At 43.5% G+C, this 21,184-nt stretch overlaps 1 protein-coding gene across 2 annotated transcripts in view; it reads left to right on the top strand.

The window, feature by feature from the left end:
- Positions 1-8,357, top strand: part of LOC132768022 (TLC domain-containing protein 4-B-like) — a 39,271-nt gene extending 30,914 nt beyond the window's left edge. For both annotated transcript variants that reach the window (XM_060763572.2, XM_060763570.2), the window contains 3 exons: positions 1,924-2,018; positions 4,549-4,622; positions 7,409-8,357. In XM_060763572.2, coding sequence (XP_060619555.2) covers positions 1,924-2,018; positions 4,549-4,622; positions 7,409-7,700 — 461 coding nt within the window. In that variant the 3' untranslated portion in view covers positions 7,701-8,357. The remainder of the gene's footprint in view (positions 1-1,923; positions 2,019-4,548; positions 4,623-7,408) is intronic.
- Positions 8,358-21,184: the final 12,827 nt, after the last annotated feature.

Here is a 21,184-nt window from a genome sequence, read left to right as displayed (position 1 = left end):
AGAGCCCAAATACAACAATAAAAACAGTAGCAGCAACAACAACACAATAACTCAAAAAAAAAGAGTAATAACATTAACAACACCCAATGACACAATTAAAAACAATGGCCGGGCCAAGTGTAATAATTAAAATTAAAAGTGCTGGGCATGACAAGGTGGGGTGTTTGGAGGGGGATGGGCATGCAAGATTCTATATCCTGGATCTCTGATCAAGTGCGTTGGGACATAATGCTAGGAGTTTCCTTATTCTGGAATGGCACACTGGAACAACCACGTTTTCAAGCTCCTCCTAAAGATTGCTAGCGACGGGGCCTGCCTGATGTCCTTAGGGAGAGAGTTCCAGAGTCGAGGGGCCACCACCGAGAAAGCCCTATCCCTCGTCCCCACCAATCTCGCTTGCGATGCCGGTGGGATCGTAAGCAGGGCCTCTCCAGATGAACGAAGAGATCGTGTGGGTTCGTACACAGAGATGCGGTAGAGGCAAAGATGAAGTACTTTGGCCACATCATGAGAAGAAAGGAAAGCATAGAGAAGACAATTATGCTGGGGAAAATGGAAGGAAAAAGGAAAAGGGGCCGACCAAGGGCAAGATGGATGGATGGAAAATACCAAATACACACCACCCCTTTCACACCTTCAGTTCCTAAAAAGATTTCCTTCTCATCTCATAACCACCCACTGCATCCTTTGTTGACTGTTTGGCTATGATTTGGCCATACATTGTTATATACAAGTTTGTGAAGGCACATTAGTCTGACTTGGCCATGGTAGTCCACACTCTTGTTACATCCTGTATAGACTACTGCAACGCTCTCTACGTGGGGTTGCCTTTGAAAACTGTCCGGAAGCTTCAACTGGTCCAACGGACAGCAGCCAGATTGCTAACTGGAGCAGCTCTCAGGGAGCATACAACCCCCTTGTTGCGCCAGCTCCACTGGTTGCCAGTTCGCTACCAGGCACAATTCAAAGTGCTGGTTCTAGCCTATAAAGCCCTAAATGGTTCTGGCCCAACTTACTTGTCTGAACGTATCTCCCCTTATGAACCACCTAGGACCTTGAGATTGTCCGCAGAGGCTCTGCTCTCGGCCCTGCCTTCCTCACAGGTACGTTTGGCGGGGACGAGAGACAGGGCCTTCTCAGCGGTGGCCCCCTGGCTATGGAACAGCCTCCCTAGAGAGATTAGATCTGCTCCCTCCCTCTTAACGTTTTGGAAGCAACTCAAAACGTGGCTGTTTGAGCAAGCGTTCACAAACACAGAGTAACGGATACAGATAACTGATATAGGAACTGATGACTGACGATGGAATTGGACAATCCTTGACAATAAGGAGACGCCAATGATGTTGTTTTTATTGTTGTTGTGATTTTTATGTTTTAAATTATATTATGAGACTATACTGTTTTGTTGGAAACCGCCTTGAGTCGCCGATAGGCTGAGAAAGGCGGTATACAAATACAGTAAATAAATAAATAAATAAATAAATAAATAGCAAAGCCCTGCAGATAGCTTGCTATTCCCAATTTTTGACAAGTTGTTGTTTTGACTTTTGAAGTTCTGGCAGGGTTCTTTAAAGCTGAAATGATTTTCCCTCAAAATTGTCAGGGCCTACTAAACCAAGAGCAAAGCTTCTGGCAAAGTGAAATAGTGGAAGAAACAGCTCATGGAATGGCAGGGAGATCCAGAATCTCCCAGTTAGCATCGCCACTGATGCCTTGTTTTGGCTTTGCTGTCATGTCAGGAAAAGCTTCCCATGCTTTCTCTAGGTAACGGGGTGCAGGGCTGGTGAAGGCTCAACAGTCTTGGTAAAAAGGTGGCCAGCCTGGTTGTGTTTCCCTCTCATGTCTGCTTGATCCTTGTTTCTTGCAAGTTGATATTTCAGTAAACCTTCCTTGTGTGTGTATGTGTTGTGTTCTGACTTCTAGATCTGTTGCTGCTAGTGCGCTACTGGACAACATTGGGAGATTCACTTTTCGTTTGCCACCACTTGGCAGCGCTATACGCTTATGGATATGTATTGGTTAGTTCCCTAGCGCTGGGTCGGGATGAGCTTTCCTGTATTCTCCATTCTCCTTTTCTTTATCCTAAAATGTTTCCTTCACTTCAACCACTTCTGTGCTTCTTTCTCCTTTCCCTCTGTGATTTCTAAATACGTGAGGTGCATTTCCACAGTTGAGGGGTTTTCAAAGGCCAAAAGAAAGAAATATCAGTGCAACCCTAAGTGTGTTTACTCAGAAGTGGAAACGGGAAGACCTGGAAAAAAACTGGAAAAATTGCGGGAAAAACATTTTATTCCCAAGCCATTTTTCCAGAAAAATGGAAAAGTGTGTAGTAGGTAAAGGTTGTCCCCTGACATTAAGTCCAGTCATGTCTGACTCTGGGGTGTGGTGCTCATCTCCATTTCTAAGCCCAAGAGCCGGCGTTGTCCGTAGACACCTCCAAGGTCATGTGGCCGGCATGACTGCATGGAGTGCCGTTACCTTCCCGGCTGGAGCGGTACCTATTGATCTACTCACATTTGCATGTTTTCAAATTGCTAGGTTGGCAGAAGCTGGGGCTGACAGTGGAAGCTCACACCGCTCCCCAGAATCGAACCTGCGACCTTTCGGTCAACAAGCTCAGCAGCTCAGCGCTTTAACCCACTGCGCCACCAGAGGCTCCAGTGTGTAGAATATGATATTTTCTGATGATAAATAATATATATATATATCTTCTATATAAATAAAAATGTAATGTTCGATTGTGGGATTTACATAACTCAAAACTCACTGGACAAATTGACACCAAATTTGAACGCAATACACCTATCAGGCCAATGAGTGACCATCACTCATAAAAACACTGAAAAACACAGCAGAGAGGACTTTAAAAGCCAAAAAACAAAACAAAAAAATACATTACAAAGCATGTGCAAAACTACATATATATACACACACAAAAGGGACTCAGGCCAGTTTACAACATAGAAATCCATACACAATAGTTTAAAACATCACATCCAGTAATACACTAATATAAAACACATTAAAATACAATAATATAATTACATAAGGCCAAGTTGTCAAAATAAAATCACTATTCACCCCCATCCGTCCGTGTGGTCAAGAGTTATTGACTCACTCATCAAATGCCAGGTTCCAGAGCCAGGTTTTCACCAACTTTCTAAAGGTCAGGAGGGAAAGGGCAGTTCTAATCTCCAATGGGAGAGAGTTCCAGAGCTGAGGGGCCACCACCGAGAAGGCCCTGTCCCTCATCCCCACCAGACGCGATTGCGACTGTAAATCTGTTACAGTCTGAAATTCCCAATCCTTACAATAAATGGAGGGAAGCTTACTCATGATTAAGCCCAGCTTAGGGTATCACACTGAAGAATCATAGAACCATAGAGTTGGAAGAGACCTCATGGGCCATCCAGTCCAACCCCCTGCCAAGAAGCAGGAAAATTGCATGCAAAGCATCCCCAACAGATGGCCATCCAGCCTCTAAGAGCAGTCCCCAACACCATTTCTCAGGACATCCTTCTTGCTTTAATATCTCTTACACTTGCAACTAAGGATTCAATCATTCCATCCTGTTCCTGATTTCCTTTTCTTCTCTTGCTCTTTTTTTTCCCCTTGTGGGCATTAACTCACTGCATTTCTTGTAGTCACTCTCCTGTGTGTGGGCTCACCCTATGATATTTGGCATCACTGACACCCCAGGAGTGTCTCTAAAACCCTGTCTGTTTTGTGTGGGTGAGGGAACTGGGGCAGAAGAAATCTCCCCTAAAAAGGCAATTTGTTTTGTGAACTTAAGAAAAATCCTTTTTTTTTTTGGACCGCAGCTCCCAGAAACCTGTAGCCAGTATGGTCATTTGCTTCTGGTGGTTGTAGAACAAAAATGTGACATCCCTTAGCACTCCTTATTTGAATGAAGCTTCAGTCCAATGAGGTGAAGCTCTTGATGCCTTGGGAGATGGGAGAAGAGAAAGGCAAAAACAATCCCTTGGTAAGATCAAACAACCAAAGAGAGGAATCATTTGGACCACCTTCTGTTGGTATAAACATATACAGGCTTTTAATTATGCCTGCATGTAGGCTTTCATCCCATTCTTTAGACAGAAAATAGTTTTGCTATGTACGTCTATATGGGTGGTAGCATTGGGTCTGGTTGTGTTGGTTCTCTGCTCTGTTGCTATCTAACCACTCTCTGCTTTGCTTCCTTATGGGGGGTAAGTGGGAAGGTGGGGGGTTTCTGCTCAGGATTTTAGAGGTATCTACATCTTCTGCCATTGGAAAGAGTAGGACAGTGGTGGCTGGGAGTGTTCCTTGTCACTGAGCCAGTGAACTGTATTCTGGGTTTGAGCCTGAGCTTTAAAGGAGCTGTCCAATGTTCTGAACTTCTTTGGGATTGAGCGCCTTGGGTAACTCCTTTAAAGTTGAGACTGCTATCCAAGGCACGTTCCCCATTCCACTGACAATGGAAGCCACTAGCCACAGATGTAGCAAGGCCTGTGTCACTGTCATGGATGTTGTCCTGGCAACTGAGGGTTTCCTTTTCTGTCCCAATAGAGCCGTGGGGTGCTGCCCTTTTTTGCCAACTTCCGTCTCATCTCGGAGCTCTCCACACCCTTCGTGAATCTACGGTGAGTTGACTTGGAGCATGTGGCAAGGGATATGGGCTCAAGAACCTGTATTGAAAAGTTGAAGTGTCTGTCTCCCCTTAGACTCAATTTGCAGACAGGGAGGTGCTAAGGCAGTGTTTCTCAACCTGGGGGTCGGGACCCCTGGGAGGGTCACGAAGGGGTGTCAGAGGGGTCACCAAAGGCCATGAGAAAGCACAGTATTTTCTGTTGGTCATGGGGATTTTGTGTGGGAGGTTTGGCCCAAATCTATGATTAGTTGGGTTCAGAGTACTTTTTGATTGTAGATGAACTATAAATCCCAGCAACTACAACTCCCAAATGTCAAGGTTTATTTTCCCCAAACTCCACTAGTGTTCACATTTGGGCATTTTGAGTATTCATGCTAAGTATGGTCCAGATTCATCATTCTTTGAGTCCACAGTGCTCTCTGGATGTAGGTGAACTACAACTCCAAAACTCAAGGTCAATGCCTACCAAACCCTTCCAGTCTTTTCTGTTGGTCTTGGGAATTCTGTGTGCCAAGGTTGGTTGAATTTAGAATACACTCTGATTGTAGGTGAACTATTGGTGGAGTTCAGAATGCACTCTGATTGTAGGTGAACTATAAATCCAGATTCCAGAGAAGTTGGCCATAGCAGAGCACCTGATGAACCAACCAGGACACAGCATATTATCTGAGAACACAGAAATGCTGGACCACTCAAACAACCACCATGTCAGACTACACAGAGAAGCCATTGAAATCCACAAGCATGTGGAAAATTTCAACAGAAAGGAGGAAACCATGAAAATGAACAAAATCTGGCTACCAGTATTTAAAAAACTCTAAAATTAGAACAGCACAACAACGGAGGGGAAACAAACAAGGACATCTAATCACCTCTCAACAAAAGATTGCTCCAGGCACTGCCAGGCAATCAAATGCTAATCAAGGTGTTCAGTTGAAACATTCACACCTAGCTCCAGAAGACAAGAGTCCTTTGTCCCACCCTGGTCATGGCAAACATTCAATGCCTGGGTACAATACATAAACATTAAAAAACATTTATCTAAATATTAAAATACACCATTTAAAATAACATAATTTAAAACCGTCCTAGCCATCCGCATCAAATCCAATTGGCCCTGTCATCTTTCTCATTTTTACTGACACAAAAACACAATATGTCACAGCAAACGAGATCTATATGCTGGATTTCGTATCATAAAATCACAAGTCAAACACTTCCCAAGCGTCTAGGACTGTGTGATGTATTTTCGAATGATGTGTGCAGATCCAAGTAAGGTGGCCTTTTGCAGTTGACAGATCGTGATTTTGTCAATGTTTATTGTTTCCAAATGCCAGCTGAGATATTTTGGCATGGCACACAGTGTACTGATGACCACTGGGACCACCTGTACTGGTTTATATACGGTGATGCGTGACCGCATCTCCATATATGAACCCACACGATCTCTCCGATCATCTGGAGAGGCCCTGCTCATGATCCCACCTGCGTTGCAAGCGCAGTTGGTGGGGATGAAGGACAGGGCCTTCTCCGTGGTGGCCCCCCGACTCTGGAACTCCCCAAGGATATCAGACAAGCCCAAACATTGGCAGTCTTTAGGAAGAGCTTGAAGACGAGGTTGTTCCAGTTTGCCTTCCCAGAATAGGAAACTCCTAGCATCATGTCACAATTACACTTTACTAGAGATTTAAGATTGTCTGCACACCGCACCTATCTCCAAAAACCTATCCATCTCACCTGTCATGCTCAGCATTTTAAAATTTTAATCATTACATTTGGCCCAGCCTTGGTTTTAAATGTGTCATGGTGTTATTGTCTAATGTTTATTGCTATTGTTATAATGTTTATTGCTTGTTTTATGAGTTTATTTATTGTTGTATTTGTTATGCTGTTGTTTTATTGATGTGTTGGGCCTCGGCCTCTTGTAAGCCACACCGAGTCCTTCGGGAGATGTTAGCGGGGTATAAATAAAGGTTTATTATTATTATTATTATATTTATGCCAGAGCCATTATTATTATTATTATTATTACTACTACTACTACTACTACTCAGAAGGCACACTCTTGAATCTATAACATCAACCTGTTGCTCCAATTGGCAATGCTCCCAGAAGTGCAGCAGTACTTTTAAACAAGGTACGAACTCCACATGTGCCTTGTTCTTAGAGTGAGATGCATCTCTGTATTCACTGCCATTGCTTATTTATTTATTTATCGTATCAGAAGCAAACCAGGAGTACAGTTGCAATGTATTTCTAAAACACGAATTTTAAAAAACTTGGCATTATATTAAATGTCCTTTGACCAGTAGCTGGCCACTTGTAGTGTCTCTGGTGCCTCTATAAGAAGGTCCTCCATTGTGTATGTGGCAGGGCTCAGACTGCATTGTAATAGGTGGTCTGTGGTTTGCTCTTCTCCACACTTGCATGACGTGGACTCCACTTTGTGGCCCCATTTCTTAAGGCAGCTCTGCATCTTGTGGTACCAGAGCACAGTCTGTTCAGTGCTTTCTATGCATGGCCTACATGAGGAGGTGCAGCAGCCCTTGGTGGGTTCCAAAATTTTGTTCCCTGCATTGACAGAATTACCTGTCAATGGACACCATAGGTGTTTTCATATCTCCATGGGAGATATGTCTGATTTCTTACTTGGATCTGAGCAAGTCAGACAGTATATATCGCCTTTTTATTTCATTTCACCTTGGGCACGGTCTTCTAGGCCACCTTCTATGTGGGGAGGGGCTACATCTGTTTAACCCTGTCTTTTTGTTTCCTCAGATGGTTCCTAGACACAGCTGGCTGGCCCCGCTCTTCCTGGCTTGTCTTGACCAACGGCCTAGCCATGATGGTAGTGTTCTTTGTGGTGCGTATTGCCGTCATTCCCTCCTATTATGCCCAAGTATACTTCTGGTATGGAACGCCAGAATACGAGCGCCTAGGCTTGTGGGTACAGCTGGCCTGGATTGTGCCCAGTGTTGCCTTGGAAGTGCTCAATGTGGTTTGGATGTATCGTATCATCCGTGGCTTCTACCGGGCCTTCTGTCGGTCCAAGACACACAAAGCAACATGAAGCACCAAATGAAGCTGTGCATGGCCAGGAACATAGAGACCTGCTGAAAAAGCTTGGACACCTTCATCTAATTCCCTTAGAAGCGAGTAGCCATAGGAACCGCTCTTGACCATTCCTTTGGGCCAGACAGCTTCAGAGCCACACAACAGAAGTCTTTGGCTTTCGACTCCATCCTAGAGTGGTCTTTGTCATTCTGACCAAAGTCAGCAGCGGATTACCACAGAATAACTATCAACCCAAGTTCTGGTGATAACCTCTCTGTGGCACATGACTAAGTTGGAGACGCATATCTTAGTTTCAAAGCAAGATGTGCCCAGCAATACATGGCAATCACATAGAGGAAGATGCAGCTGGTTCAATGACTTTGGGGTTGAGGTCGGGCTGTTCAGACCTGTTGTAGGGCAGCTAGAATGGGACTTGAAATGGTCAAGTAAATGAAACTCCTGGCTTGAGCTTCATATAATAAGAACTTAACCAGTTTCAGCTGTAAGCCCATTAGCTGGACTAATGGGCATCATTGTCTCCTGAGTAGAAGATCTTCTGGCCTTATGGATAGAATATTTTGGAAGAAGAGAAATAATAAATCAAGGAGATCCCTATGGTGGCGGCCATGGGTCCTGATTAGAAGTATGTTCAAAAGACAAGGCAGATGGACAGAAAAGATACGTTGGAAATGGTGGACTGCCAGATTCATCAGCATGATATGTGGAGAAATTCCTTAACAGGCTCTGGGATGCAAGCAGTAAATGTCGGGGAACAAAGCAGCAAATTCCCTTTCTCTGGCAGGTCAGCTTGGAACACTTATTTTCCACTTGGTGATTTTTCTCCTTTCTGGGGTTCTGAAACTATCCCAGAGAGTTAACAAAGCAATAGTACATAATCTCCATTTTTAATTAGGATAGCACCGAGACACACTTTGGCGATGTTTACTCCTGTTTCAACAACTCACAAATAAAGTGTTACATCAGGGAATGACATAGCCGCACATTTACAAAAGATGTATCAGAGGGACATAGTCATCTTTTGTTTTAAAAAAACTGCACAAGTATTGGGTATGATTATGGATCTGGATGACTCTCGCTCCAGTAGTATGTCTCTTTATAAGGAAAACCTAAATTTCTGCAGCACTAAGCACAGCATTTTGCCACTCAGATAATGCAATTCCCCTGATTCCTAATGTACACCTTTGTTATCACCTGATTTTATGCTGTAAACCAGGGATCCTCAAACTATGGCCCGAGGGCCAGATGCAGCCCTCCAAGGTCATTTACCCGTCCCTCACTCAGGGTTGACCTAAGTCTGAAACGACTTGAAAGCACACAACAACAACAATCCTATCTCATCAGCCAAAAGCAGGCCCACACTTCCCATTGAAATACTATCGAGTTTATGCTTGTTAAGATTGTTCTTCATTTTAATTATTGTATTGTTTTTAAGTGGGGTTTTTGCACTACAAATATGTGCAGTTTGCATATGAATTCATTCATGTTTTTTTTTTTCAAATTCTAATCCAGCCCTCCAACAGTTTGAGGGACTGTGACCTGGCCCTCTGTTTAAAAGGTTTGAGGACCCCTGCTGTAAATGATGGGGAATCTCCATTATGTTGTTTTCTAACTTTGTCTTAACATATCACTTTAATTTTGAAAACATTTTAAAGAGTTTGAGTACTCACCCATTATAATTCTGGGAATGTTCATGCATGCCTTTAAAAGAAGAGTGAACAAGTGACAGATACAAGCAATTCCATCTTCGGGTTGTTGTAGGTTTTTTCGGGCTGTATGGCCATGGTCTAGAGGCATTCTTTCCTGACATTTCACCCGCATCTATGGCAAGCATCCTCAGAGGTAGTGAGGTCTGTTGGAGCTAGGAAAAAGGGTTTATATATCTGTGGAATGACCAGGGTGAGACAAAGGACTCTTCTCTGCTGTAGCTAGGTGTGAATGTTTCAACTGACCACCTTGATTAGCATACAATGGCGTGACTGCGCCTGGGGCAAACTTTTGTTGAGAGGTAATTAGATGTGCCTGATTGTTTCCTCTCTGTTGTTGTTCTGTTGCAATTTTAGAGTTTTTTAATACTGGTAGCCAGATTTTGTTCATTTTCATGGTTTCCTCCTTTCTGTTGAAATTGCTCACATGCTTGTTGTGTATTTCAATGGCTTCTCTGTATAGTCTGACATGGTGGTTGTGAGAGTGGTCCAGCATTTCTGTGTTCTCAAATAATATGCAGTGTCCAGGTTGGTTCATCAGGTGCTCTGCTATGGCTGATTTCTCTGGTTGAAGTAGTCTGCAGTGCCTTTCATGTTCCATGATGCGTGTTTGGGCAATGCTGCGTTTGGTGGTCCCTATGTAGACTTGTCCACAGCTGCATGGTACACGGTAGACTCCTGCAGAGGTGAGAGGATCCCTCTTGTCCTTTGCTGAACGTAGCATTTGTTGGATTTTCTTGGTGAGTCTCTAGATAGTTTGTATGTTGTCTTTCCTCATCGGCTTCCCTATGCGGTCAGTGGTTCCCTTGATGTATGGCAAGAACACTTTTCCTCTGGGTGAATCTTTGTCTTGACTCTCGTGGCTTGTTCTTGGTTTTGCAGCTCTTCTGATGTCTGAGGTGGAGTATCCATTGGCCTGGAGAGCCCAGTTGAGGTGGTTCAGTTCATCTTGGAGGAGGAGGGGTTTGCAGATTCTTTTTGCACGGTCTGCCAAGGCTTTAATGGTGCTTCTTTTTTGACTTGGGTGATGGTTGGAGTTTTTATGTAGATATTTATGTAGATATCTATAATTCCATCTTCCTTCCACTGCACTTTTTTGTCTTCTCGTTTAAAATGTAGCCCCTTGGACCCTGTGCACAGCCATATACCAGATATATAGGGAGCAGGAGCTGCTTCTTCCTGCGGCAAAGCTATTCCCCTTTGGCCATCCCTCTTGGCAGTTAGTCCCTATTGGGAGCAGGAGCAGGAGAACATTAGCATCTGCCATGCATCTTTCCAGAGACCAGAATAGGTTGGAGAGAGAAATTTCTCTCTCCAACCAGTCCAACCTTGCATATTTTTATATCTTCCACTGCAATAGTGGAGGGATATATTTCTTTTGTAAAAACCAGAAATTAAAATTATGCCTTTTTAAATGTGCAATTAAAAAAAACCAGTTGCTGCTGAATATGAATTTTTGAATGTGAAATTATGATGAATTCATATATTAAGACTCACATTTTAGTGTGAATCCACATTTCCGTTCTTTCAAGTGTGCCAGTAAAGTTTTTGGGTTGTTTTTTTTTTTGTCGTGTCAGGAGCAACTTGAGAAACTGCAAGTCGCTTCTGGTGTGAGAGAATTGGCCGTCTGCAAGGACGTTGCCCAGGGGACGCCCGGATGTTTTGATGTTTTACCATCCTTGTGGGAGGCTTCTCTCATGTCCCCGCATAAGGAGCTGGAGCTGATAGAGGGAGCTCATCTGCCTCTCCCCGGATTCGAACCTGTGACCTGTCAGTCTTCAGTCCTGCCAGCACAGGGGTTTAACCCACTGCGCCACCGGGGGCTCCGCCAGTAAAGTAAACCCAGCTAAATCCATGCATAGGATTGTAATTTCAAACCTGAAAAGAACAATCCTATGCATAAATAAGATTGTACATATCTGAATGTTTTGACTGCCATGAAAATGATATGCCATAATATCGCTTGGCTATCAAATGCTAAAATGCCATGAAATATGTCAGCTAGCAAATACTATTATTTCAGCTAATATTTTCTGTCTTTGATCTGAAATAGACGAGAGAACTAAAATTAAAGTTACACCCTATACTAGTCTTTCTCAACTTATTTTTTACTCTAGAGCAGGGGTCCTCAAACTATGGACTGGGGGCCAGATACAGCCCTCCAAGGTCATTTACCCAACCCTCGCTCAGGGTCTACCTGAGTCTGAAATGACTTGAAAGCGCACAACATCAACAACAACAATCCTATTTCATCAAAAGCAAGCCCACACTTCCCGTTGAAATTTATTTTTGTTAAAATTGTACTTCATTTTAATTATTGTATTGTTTTAAGTGTTTTTGAACTACAAATAAGATATGGGTGGTGTGCATAGGAATTCATTCATGCTTTTTTCAAATTTTAATCCGGCCCTCCAACAGTTTGAGGGACTGTGATGTGACCCTCTGTTTAAAAGTTTTGTGGATCCCTGCTCTAGAGGAACCCTTTAAATAATTTTCAAGTGTCAGAGAAATCATATATAAAAATCATTATATCAATAACTCAAAAAGGTATTGTTTTTAGTCGTAGTCTTCCAAAGGCATTACAATATGCCCCAAAACATAGCTGCTCCCAGCCCCATGCAGCACTACACATTCATGTGTTTTATGTTATATGCTGCACCCTGGAGTGCCTTTGTAAGCCCCCCAAGTTCCTTTGGGGAGATGGTGACGGGATATAAATAAAGTTTATTATTATTATTATTATTATTATTATTATTATTATTAGCCGTCCCCTGCTACGCGTTGCTGTGGCCCAGTCTGGTAATCTGGAAAATAAAGTAATGAGAAAGTGTTGGTTTCTAATATATGTAATGTCTTTTTGCTTGTGGGTAAACAGTATTCCTTGTTGTTTCTTTGTCAGTGTTGATGTGGAGAGTGTCTGGTTTGCCTACTCTGGACATGCAGCATATTGTCCTTCTTCAGGGGTCCTTTTCAAATCTATGATACTATATCTCTCTGTATGTGAATCATATCTATCTATATTTATGGCTGGATGGCTCTTTGCCAGGAGGGCTTTGATTACCTTTTCTTGCCCTGGTGAAGGGAGTTGGACTGCATGGCCTTGAGTATTTTCTGTTGGTCATGGAGGTTCTGTGTGGGAAGTTTGCCCCAATTCTGTCGTTGGTGGGGTTCACAACACTCTTTGATTGTAGGTGAACTATAAATCCCAGTAACTACAATTCCCAAATGTCAAGGTCTATTTTCCCCAAACTCCATCTGTGTTCATGTTTGGGCGTATTGAGTGCTTGTGCCAAGTTTGGTCTAGATCCATCATTGTTTGAGTCCATGGTACTCTCTGGATGTAGGTGAACTACAACTTCCAAACTCAAGGTCAATGCTCACCAAACCTTCCAGTGTTTTCTGTTGGTCATGGGAGTCCTGTGTGCCACGTTTGGTTCAATTCTATCATGCTATTTATTGTTGTAAATCCCAGCAACTACAACTCCCAAAAGACAAAATCATTTTTTTTTGAGTGAAGGACATATATTGGATTGTTAGGTGTATGCTGTCCAAATTTGGTGTCAATTCGTCCAGTGGTTTTTGAGTTATGTTAATCCCACAAACAAACATTACATTTTTATTTATATAGATTCAATGACAAAAGTGTTTGGCTTCATAGAATCATAGAATCAAAGAGTTGGAAGAGACCTCATGGGCCATCCAGTCCAACCCCCTGCCAAGAAGCAGGAAAATTGCATTCAAATCACCCCTGACAGATGGCCATCCAGCCTCTGTTTAAAAGCTTCCAAAGAAGGAGCCTCCACCACACTCTGGGGCAGTTGGAAGAGACCACAGTCTCTTCCATATAGTCCAACCTCCTGCCATGCCGGAAATGCACAGTCGAAGCATCCCCAACGGATGGCTATCTAGACTCTGTTTCAAAGCCTTCCTTGTATCTTGCTTGTGTTTTTATAGTCATGTGCACAATGATCCTGATCCCATTTTACAGAGAGCAAGCAAAACAATGTCACTCTTAAACGACTGCCTGACAACAAAGCTGTAGATGTATTTGGCTCTCAACCCCAATGTACTCACAGGTAAATGTTTACCTTTTGGTAAATTATGGCTTTTCTCCACTCGACGTCAGACTGCCAAAGTTTGTTTGGAATTTTGTATCTCTCTGCTTAACAGTGCAAATACTTTGCAGTAACCGAGGCCTTATAAAACAAATTGTAATGTAGACAAAAAATCAGCTCAGTTGAGAGAATTATTTCATCGTTTAGGCTAAAATCCATGAAAACATTCCATGCTACGAGTGCTGTAGAAAAAAGCTCTCATTCATTTCAACAGCCTTTTTGGAAGACTGTACCCCATTTTCGCTTTGGACCAGATACCAAACAAACTGACACCATGTATTAAACATCTTCAAACACATTTGAATAATTATTTATACAATCTCAGTTTTATTTTTAAAATGCTTATAAAACTTATCTGGGAAGCTAGAAGAGTGGATTATCATTTTGAGGAGGAGCTAGTAGTGGAAGCTTTTCTTCTAAATTTCTGCCTTAAGAGGCTTTACAAAGCACTCAGCGTGAGTCTAAAAGTCTGAAAAGCACCTTAAGTTTGTTAGATGGATACCCCTGATGGCATAGGGCCCTTCTACACAGAATATTGAGGCAGAAAATCCCACAATATTTGCTTTGAACTGTTTTATCTTTGAACTTGGGAAGTCTGACTTGGCCACAGTGGTCCACGCTCTGGTTACATCCCGTTTAGATTACTGCAACGCTCTCTACGTGGGGTTGCCTCTGAAGACTACCCGGAAGCTTCAACTAGTCCAACGAGCGGCAGCCAGATTACTAACAGGAGCGGGGTATAGGGAGCATACTACTCCTCTGTTGCGTCAGCTCCACTGGCTACCAATCAGCTTCTGAGCACAATTCAAAGTGCTGGTGTTGACCTATAAATCCCTAAACGACTCCGGTCCAGTTTACCTGTCCGAACGGATTCTCCCCTATGAACCATCAAGGTTGTTAAGATCTTCTGGAGGGGCCCTGCTCTCGGTCCCACCACCCTCGCAAGTGGGTCTGGTGGGGACGAGGGACAGGGCCTTCTCGGTGGTGGCCCCTCGGCTCTGGAACTCTCTCCCACTGGAGATTAGAACTGCACCTTCTCTCCTGACTTTTAGAAAATTGGTGAAGACCTGGCTCTGGTATTTAGCATTTGATGAGTAAGTCAGTAACTTTTGACCACACGGACGGATGGTAATGAATAATAAATTTTGTTTTCTCTTTGACAACTTGGCCTTATCTAAGTACAGGACTGCTTTTTAATGTATTTTATGTACTAGAATGTTATGGGGTGTGATGTTTTTAAACTACTGTTCATGAATCTTGTTGTAAACCGGCCTGAGTCCCTCTCCGGAGGTGAGAAGACCGGTATATAAAAGTTCGAAATAAATCAAATAATAAATTATCTGAGTCCACAATGCCATATATTCCAGTTCAAAGCAGATAATTTGGGGTTTTATTCAGTTTTGTGGAAGGGGCCATAGATTAGTCCAGGGGTCCTCAAACTACGGCCCGGGGGCCGGATACAGCCCTCCAAGGTCATTTACCGGGCCCTCGCTCAGGGTCAACCTAAGTCTGAAACTACTTGAAAGCACACAACAACAATCCTATCTCATCAGCCAAGAGCAGGTCCACACTTCCCACTGAAATACTAATAAGTTTATATTTGTTAAAATTGTTCTTCATTTTAATTATTGTATTGTTTTGAAGTGTTTTTTTGCACTTCTTTTTATCATGTCAGGAGCGACTTGAGAAACTGCAAGTCGCTTCTGGTGTGAGAGAATTGGCCATCTGCAAGGACGTTGCCCAGGGGACGCCCAGATGATTTGATGTTTTTATCATCCTTGTGGGAAGCTTCTCTCATGTCCCCACTTGGGGAGCTGGAGCTGACAGAGGGAGCTTATCCACTTCTCCCCGGATTCAAACCTGCGACCTGTCGGTCTTCAGTCCTGCCGGCACAGGGGTTTAACCCACTATGCCACCAGGGGCTTTTGCACTGCAAATAAGATATGTGCAGTGTGCATACGAATTCATTCATGTTTGTTCAAATTATAATCCGGCCCTCCAACAGTTTGAGGGATTGTAACCTCTGTTTAAAAAGTTTGAAGACCCCTGGATCAGTCTATCTTGAAACAGCAATGGAAACGGTTTCTTATTTTCCTCTGCCATTTAGAATGGTTTAATCCTCACCTAAGTAGTGTTTGTAATTTTCTAATTCCCATTTATTAACAACTGAAATCAATGAATGTTAATATATTAAAACAAGTTTAATTTATTGAATCCTGTTGTTCTGTATTCAATCTCGTCTGCGTGCACACATCTGGGTATTGTGTTTTGTGACTGTTTGCATTTCAGTCTGTGCTGCGTGGGTGGATATACTGACAAAGAAGCATGCATAAACCAAATATGGACTGCTGGACCTTGAAAGCTTCTCCCAACTGGACATCTTTATATCTTGTTCTCTCTGATTTTTTCCAAAACACACCTATTACAATCAGTTGTGGATAGATGGCGTGTACTGTGCACACAAATGAGACAGAATCTGGTTTAGGAGAAATATTGAAATATATACATAAGCTAAAATGTATTGGGGGAGAGGGGGTTGCAAAAAGAAACAAAACTGAAGCCATCCACTGATATTTGGAGATGTATGACTCCCTGTTCCCTGAGGATACTGTTGGTTCCTCTTCAATATTTACCTCTTATGGAATACTCCTGGACAATGCCCAAAACTCATGGTGGCAAATGTGTAACTCTCATCAAGTGTCTTACATGTAGATTAACTCCATTGCCACCCCCAGCTATTCAATGCTGCATAAACTGATGTCAGAGTTTGTAACTAGAGGATAAGAAATTAGCTGATTTGATGTACTATGGCGTCAAATTTTAAAACCATCTGTCAGGCAATAAATCCAGCCGGCCTTCCTGCCCAGTTTAAAGTCTAAAGTCCTTGAAAAATCCCATAACTTCCACAGTGGCAGGGAAAGGGGCAGGTAGGCAGCAGGATGGAAATAATTTAGATTTAGAAACTGTTGGTGGCTGCAACTTATATGGACTGAAACAAATAAGAGCAAAAGTGATGGCTTCCCAACTAAAATAGAAAAGACATGTTTTCCTTCCAAGATTGTTCTTGAAGAGGATAATAATCTCTGAAATAGGTCATAGAATCAGTTGGAAGAGACCTCATGGGCCATCCAGTCCAACCCCCTGCCAAGATGCAGGAAAATTGCATTCAAAGCACCCCTGACAGATAGCCATCTATAAAGGTATGAGAGGCTTTAAAGCACAACACCACTTAGATTTGAATGTGGCTTTTGCGTTTAAAAGCCCAAAACCAAAAGCTGTAAGGAAAACTGGAATTTTCTTCTGGCTGAAAACCTTTTTTTAAAACCCTCTGGCCACCACCAAAATTAAAGTACTGATAAGCCCTTGGCTTACTAGAAATATATGTGGCAAGAGTGACTAGCCCTCAGGCTTGTGTTTCTGCAGTAACACTAAAAGATTGTTCTTTAAAATATACGCTGCCACCATAGACTCTTGTTTGCTGCAGGAAAACTGCTTCTAAAACTTCACCCACAGAGGCACACGTGAGGCAGATGTTGTGAATAACAAAACAATGAAGTTTATTTAAGAGAACTGGAACAATTCAGGTATAAAGCTTAGCTGTTTCAAAGTACTGACTTAAAGCGTGTGGTTACTTTAAGCAGTTCAGACTTAGTTACACAAGAACACTTATTTATTTATTTATTTATTTACAGTTCTTATATTCCGCCCTTCTCACCCCGCAGGGGACTCAGGGCGGATTACAGTAAACACATATATGGCAAACATTCAATGCCAGTTTGACAAACAACATTTAACAGACAAAGGCTATTTAACTTTTTTTTCTGGCCGCCAGGGGAGCTGCTGCTTTTCATCGTCCATCAACGACACCGATGAAGTTCTTCCGCATTCCACTTTCCCCGGAGTCTTCTTTCTTTATGGCCTCATAAATTAGTTAAATTTAGCCTCTCACACAAGGTGGTCCCTTATTTTCCTACTTGACAGATGCAACTGTCTTTCGGGTTGCAAAGGTCGACAACGGGCTACACAATGGCTGGACACCCACTCCAGCCCGGGCTGGCTTCGAACTCATGACCTTTTGGTCAGAGTGATCTTTAATGCAGCTGGCACTCAGCCAGCTGCACCACAATCCCGGTGTCTCTCTCCCTCCACAGAATGACAGGATTGCTCTCTGAAAGTAATTCTAAACACCAGCACAGATAGTCCTGCCTGGATCTATCTCTTTACTCCTCTCACAGCTATTACCCTAATAGCTGTTAAAATCCTCCCACTAGCTATCTCTGCTAGCCAAAAGACCAATTTCAGGCCTCTCTCACTAACCCTTCACCATTCCTTACTCCCAGCTCCTTCTCCCTTTAACACCAGGTTCAATCTCTTCTGGCACCCAGATTCAATCTGCCTGACATTTAAAGTCATTTTTTCCCCTTTTACCAAGTTAGGCTCCGCCCACTCTCCCTCAACCAATTACAGTCTTCCCTCATTTCCCTCCAAAGCTACTCTTTCTAAACACACCCTCTTCAGGAAATGAGTAACTAAAATGGATTCCACCAGCACCCTTTCAAAAATGGCTGCCAAACTTACTGGACCTACTTTTCTAGGCTTTTCCTAGCCTAACAGGTAGGGAATTCACTACACCATCCAACTTCTGTTTAACAGCTTCCAAAGAAGGAGCCTTCACAACACTCCAGGGCAGAGAGTTCCACTGCTGAACAGCTCCCACAGTCAGGAAATTCTTCCTCATGTTCAGATGGAATCTCCTTTCTTGTAGTTTGAAGCCATTGTTTCGCGTCCTAGTCTCCAGAGAAGCAGAAAACAAGCCTGCTCGCTCCTCCCTATGACTTCCTCTCACATATTTATACATGCCTATCATGTCCCCTCTCAGCCTTCTCTTCTTCAGGCTAAACATGCCCAGCTCCTTAAGCCGCTCCTCATAGGGCTTGTTCTCCAGACCCTTGATCATTTTAGTCGCCCTCCTCTGGACACATTCCAGCTTGTCAGTATCTCTCTTCAATTGTGGTGCCCAGAATTGGACACAATATTCCAGGTGTGGTCTAACCAAGACAGAATAGAGGGGTAGCTTGACTTCCCTGGATCTAGACTCTATACTCCTATTGATGCAGGCCAAAATCTCAATGGCTTTTTTTGCTGCTGCAACACATTGTTGGCTCATGTTTAACTTGTTGTCCACAAGGACTCCAAAATCTTTTTCACACGTACTGCTCTTGAGCCAGGCATTGTCCCCCATTCTGTATCTTTGCATGTCATTTTTTCTGTTTATTTGGAGTATATTGCATCTGTCACTGTTGAACTTCATTTTGTTAGTTTTGGCCCATCTCACTAATCTGTCAAGATTGTTTTGAGTTCTGCTCCTGTCCTCTGGAGTATTGGCTATCCTTCTCAATTTGGTGTCGTCTGCAAACGTGATGATCATGCCTTCTAACCCTTCATCCAAGTCATTAATAAAGATGTTGAACAAGACCGGGCCCAGGACAAAACCCCGCTTGTGGCACTCCGCTCACCACTTCTTTCCAGGATGAAGAGGAAGCATTGGGGAGAATCACCCTCTGGGTTCGTCCATTTAACCAATTACAGATCCACTTCACCGTCGTTTTGCCTAGCCCACATTGGACTAGTTTCCTTGCCAGAAGGTCATGGGGGACCTTGTCGAAGGCCTTCCTGAAATCCAGGTACGCTACATCCACGGCATTCCTCGCATCTATCCAGCTTGTAGCTCTATCGAAAAAAGAGATCAGATTAGTCTGGCATGACTTGGTTTTGGTAAATCCGTGTTGACTATTAGCGATGACCGCATTTGTTTCTAAGTGCTTGCAGACCACTTCCTTAACAATCTTTTCCAGAATCTTGCCTGGTATCGACATGAGGCTGACCGGACGGTAATTGTTGGTCATTCTTTTTCCCTTCTTGAAGATTGGGACCACACTGGCCCTCCTCCAATGTGCTGGAACTTCTCCCGTTCTCCAAGAACTCTCAAAGATGATTGCCAATGGTTCCGAAATGACTTCCGCTAGTTCCTTCAGTACTCTTGGGTGTAGTTGATCTGGCCCTGTGAGCGAGCAAGCAGATGGCGCCTACTGGATGGCATATGTTCCATATCAGAAACGAAAGCTGATGGGGTCTATCTAATGCAGTTTTCTGAATCAGCACTCCTAATAACCAAACTGAATCTAAAGTTGACCAAAAATTGATTTGTAACCCTTTTGGTACTAATGTTGGAGAGTCAGGCCCGTAGCCAGGATTTCGATTCGGGGGGGGGGGGTGAGATTTTTTTCAGGGGGGGTTTCGGGGGGGCTGAGTCTGAGTGAAAAAGGGTCTACCCTAGCAAACCTTTTGTATTGTTACCCCAATACCCCCATGCATATGGGATATATTGAGTATGGTGATCAGATCATGATATGAATAAACATAACAGTTTAAATAATGCACCAGTAAGGCCTTTTCGCAAACCACCATGAGAATTTGGGGGGGGGGGGGCTGAAGCCCCTCAAGCCACCCCCCCCCCCGGCTACATGCCTGTGGAGAGTGGTCCTTGATCAAAGTGGTCCCTGGTCAAGTGGTCCCTGGTCAAATTGCTCCCTGGTCAAAGTGGTCCTTAATCAAGAGGCCCCTGGTCAAAGTGGTCCCTAGCCAAGTGGTCCCTGGTCAAGTAGTCCCTGGTCAAGTGGTCCCTGGTCAAGTGGAACTCTTTGCCTCAGTATGTGGTTCAGGCTCTGTCTTTGGACACTTTTAAACAAAGGCTAGATGGCCATCTGTCAGGGGTGCTTTGATTGTGCATTACCTGTATGGCAGGGGGTTGGACTGGGTGGCCCATGTGGTCTCTTCCAACTCTATGGTCCTATGAGTCTCATACTGAACCAGTCTTGGCACCCTGGACAGTCTCTCTGCAAAGGAGTACCACAGCCCCCCTGGAAGTTCCTTTTCCTTGCATGGAAGGAGATCCTTAAGGGATGACTCAATTCATTTCTCCCCATGAGCCATGGATGCCACATAGCTGGAAGCACTAGACGTCGGCTAGGTGTCCGTGCCAAGAGAGATGCTTCAGTAGCGACCCAGTAGCTGTCTTGTTCCCTTCTCTAGGAAGTAACACGCAAGGCACACTTATACACACACACACAGGCGGTGTTTACCAAGCTCGTGGAGGAGGGATGACATCAGCTCAAGCAAGAGGGTTCTATAAATGGAAATGCTCATTCTTAGCAACGATATTGTGCTCGGCAGGCGGAGGAGTGGGGGAGAGCTCTGATTCAGTTGCCACGCATCCCAGCCTCACATCATCAGCAAAAATTAAGCTCCCAGCAGCTCCCTCAGGAATTGATGAGGCTGTTTATGCCAAGCTACGTTTTGAGAACTATTCGAGTTAACTATGTGGGTACTGTATATATTAAAGGAAAATGGAAGCCCAGGTGGATATAGGGAAGGAATCCGACTGAAATACAGAACCAAAGTTTCACTTGTCTGCTTTCCACACTTTTCCCGAAATGGTAGGAATTGTTCACATTTTCTGGCAATGATTTGGACTGGCTGGTGAAACCTTTTCAATTGAAAACTATACTGGAGGTTGTTTGAAATCAAAGTTGCCTTTGAAGACTGTCTGGAAGCTTCAACTGGTCCAACGGACAGCAGTCAGGTTGCTTACTGGAGCAGCT

Source organism: Anolis sagrei, chromosome 2 (genome assembly GCF_037176765.1).
Source record: "Anolis sagrei isolate rAnoSag1 chromosome 2, rAnoSag1.mat, whole genome shotgun sequence".
Taxonomy (NCBI): Eukaryota; Metazoa; Chordata; class Lepidosauria; order Squamata; family Dactyloidae; genus Anolis; species Anolis sagrei.
This window is presented reverse-complemented; position numbering and strand designations above follow the sequence as displayed.